Raw genomic sequence first — 1,219 nt, forward strand, 5'->3', positions numbered from 1 at the left:
CCACAGCTTCTCTGGGGACCCTGTGCCAGCGCCTCAGCACCCTCCCAGGGAACAGCTTCTGCCTCAGAGCTCATCTCAGTCTCCCCTCTGGCAGGTTAAAGCCATTCCCCTTGTCCAAAGCCCCTCCATCCCTTGTCCAAAGCCCCTCTCCAGGTTTCCTGGAGCCCCTTTAGTACACACTGGAGCTGCTCTAAGGTCTCCCCTTCAGGAGGCTTCTCTTCTCTAGACTGAACGTCCCCAGTTTTCTTTGCCTGTTTTCTCATTAAAAGCTAATCCCTAAATGGTTGAAAATCTCTTCCCATTCTTTTTCCCCTTACACAGAGCCAGATATTGGGATGCCAGAGCCGGAGGCGCAGCGGTTCTTCCAGCAGCTGATTGCTGGTGTGGTGAGTGTGGGGGCAATGCTGGTGACACCAGTGGTGGTCCCTGCATGGTGCTGACCCTTCTCTGCCATCTCCAGGTCTATCTGCACAGCATTGGCATCACCCACCGTGACCTGAAGCCGGAGAACCTGCTGCTGGATGAGCGAGGTGAAGGGGGAGGGCACGTTCTCCGTCCATTCATTTTGAGTTTTAATTTGAATTGATTTGTAAATTGCTATATGGTCTCTGTGTGCTCACTGCTTGGCTTTTGCATGGCCCTTTTGTGCCCACTGCTTGGCCATCACATGCCCACCATGTGGCCACTGCAGGGCCATTGCGTGCCCTGTGTTTGCCCACTGCTTACCCATGGCATGCCCCTTGTGTACCTACTGCGCGGTCACTGCTTGCCCACTACTTGCCTGTTGCATGCCCCTGATGTGGCCGCTGCTCGGCCATTGCTTGACCATCACGTGTGTTGCTGGCCTGCTGCTTGTTCATTGCGTGCCCCTTAAGTGCCTTCTACCTGGCCTCTATACACTATGTATGCCCACTGCTTCCCTGCTGTGTTCCCACTGCTTGGCCATTGCTTGCCCCTTCCATGGCCACCGCTTGCCCACTGCATTCCCGCTTTGCCTGGCTTTCAATTCCCTCTCTTTCCCGCTTCCAGATAACCTGAAGATCTCGGATTTCGGCTTGGCCACAGTCTTCAGGCACAACGGCCGGGAACGGCTGCTCAACAAGATGTGTGGGACACTGCCCTACGTGGCCCCCGAGCTGCTGCGGCGCCCCGAGTTCCGCGCGGAGCCTGTCGACGTGTGGGCCTGCGGCGTGGTGCTGACGGCCATGCTGGCCGGAGG

At 56.9% G+C, this 1,219-nt stretch overlaps 1 protein-coding gene across 1 annotated transcript in view; it reads left to right on the forward strand.

Annotated features, from left to right (window-relative positions):
* Positions 1-1,211, forward strand: part of LOC104412227 (serine/threonine-protein kinase Chk1-like) — a gene marked incomplete at both ends in the record, with an annotated part of 1,626 nt that extends 415 nt beyond the window's left edge. Inside the window, 3 exons of the mRNA XM_010022871.1 lie at positions 295-386; positions 461-530; positions 1,030-1,211. Of these exons, the coding sequence (XP_010021173.1) occupies positions 295-386; positions 461-530; positions 1,030-1,211 (344 nt within the window). The remainder of the gene's footprint in view (positions 1-294; positions 387-460; positions 531-1,029) is intronic.
* Positions 1,212-1,219: the final 8 nt, after the last annotated feature.

The sequence above is a fragment of the Nestor notabilis genome, unplaced genomic scaffold, assembly GCF_000696875.1.
Source record: "Nestor notabilis isolate BGI_N333 unplaced genomic scaffold, ASM69687v1 scaffold24129, whole genome shotgun sequence".
Taxonomy (NCBI): domain Eukaryota; kingdom Metazoa; phylum Chordata; class Aves; order Psittaciformes; family Psittacidae; genus Nestor; species Nestor notabilis.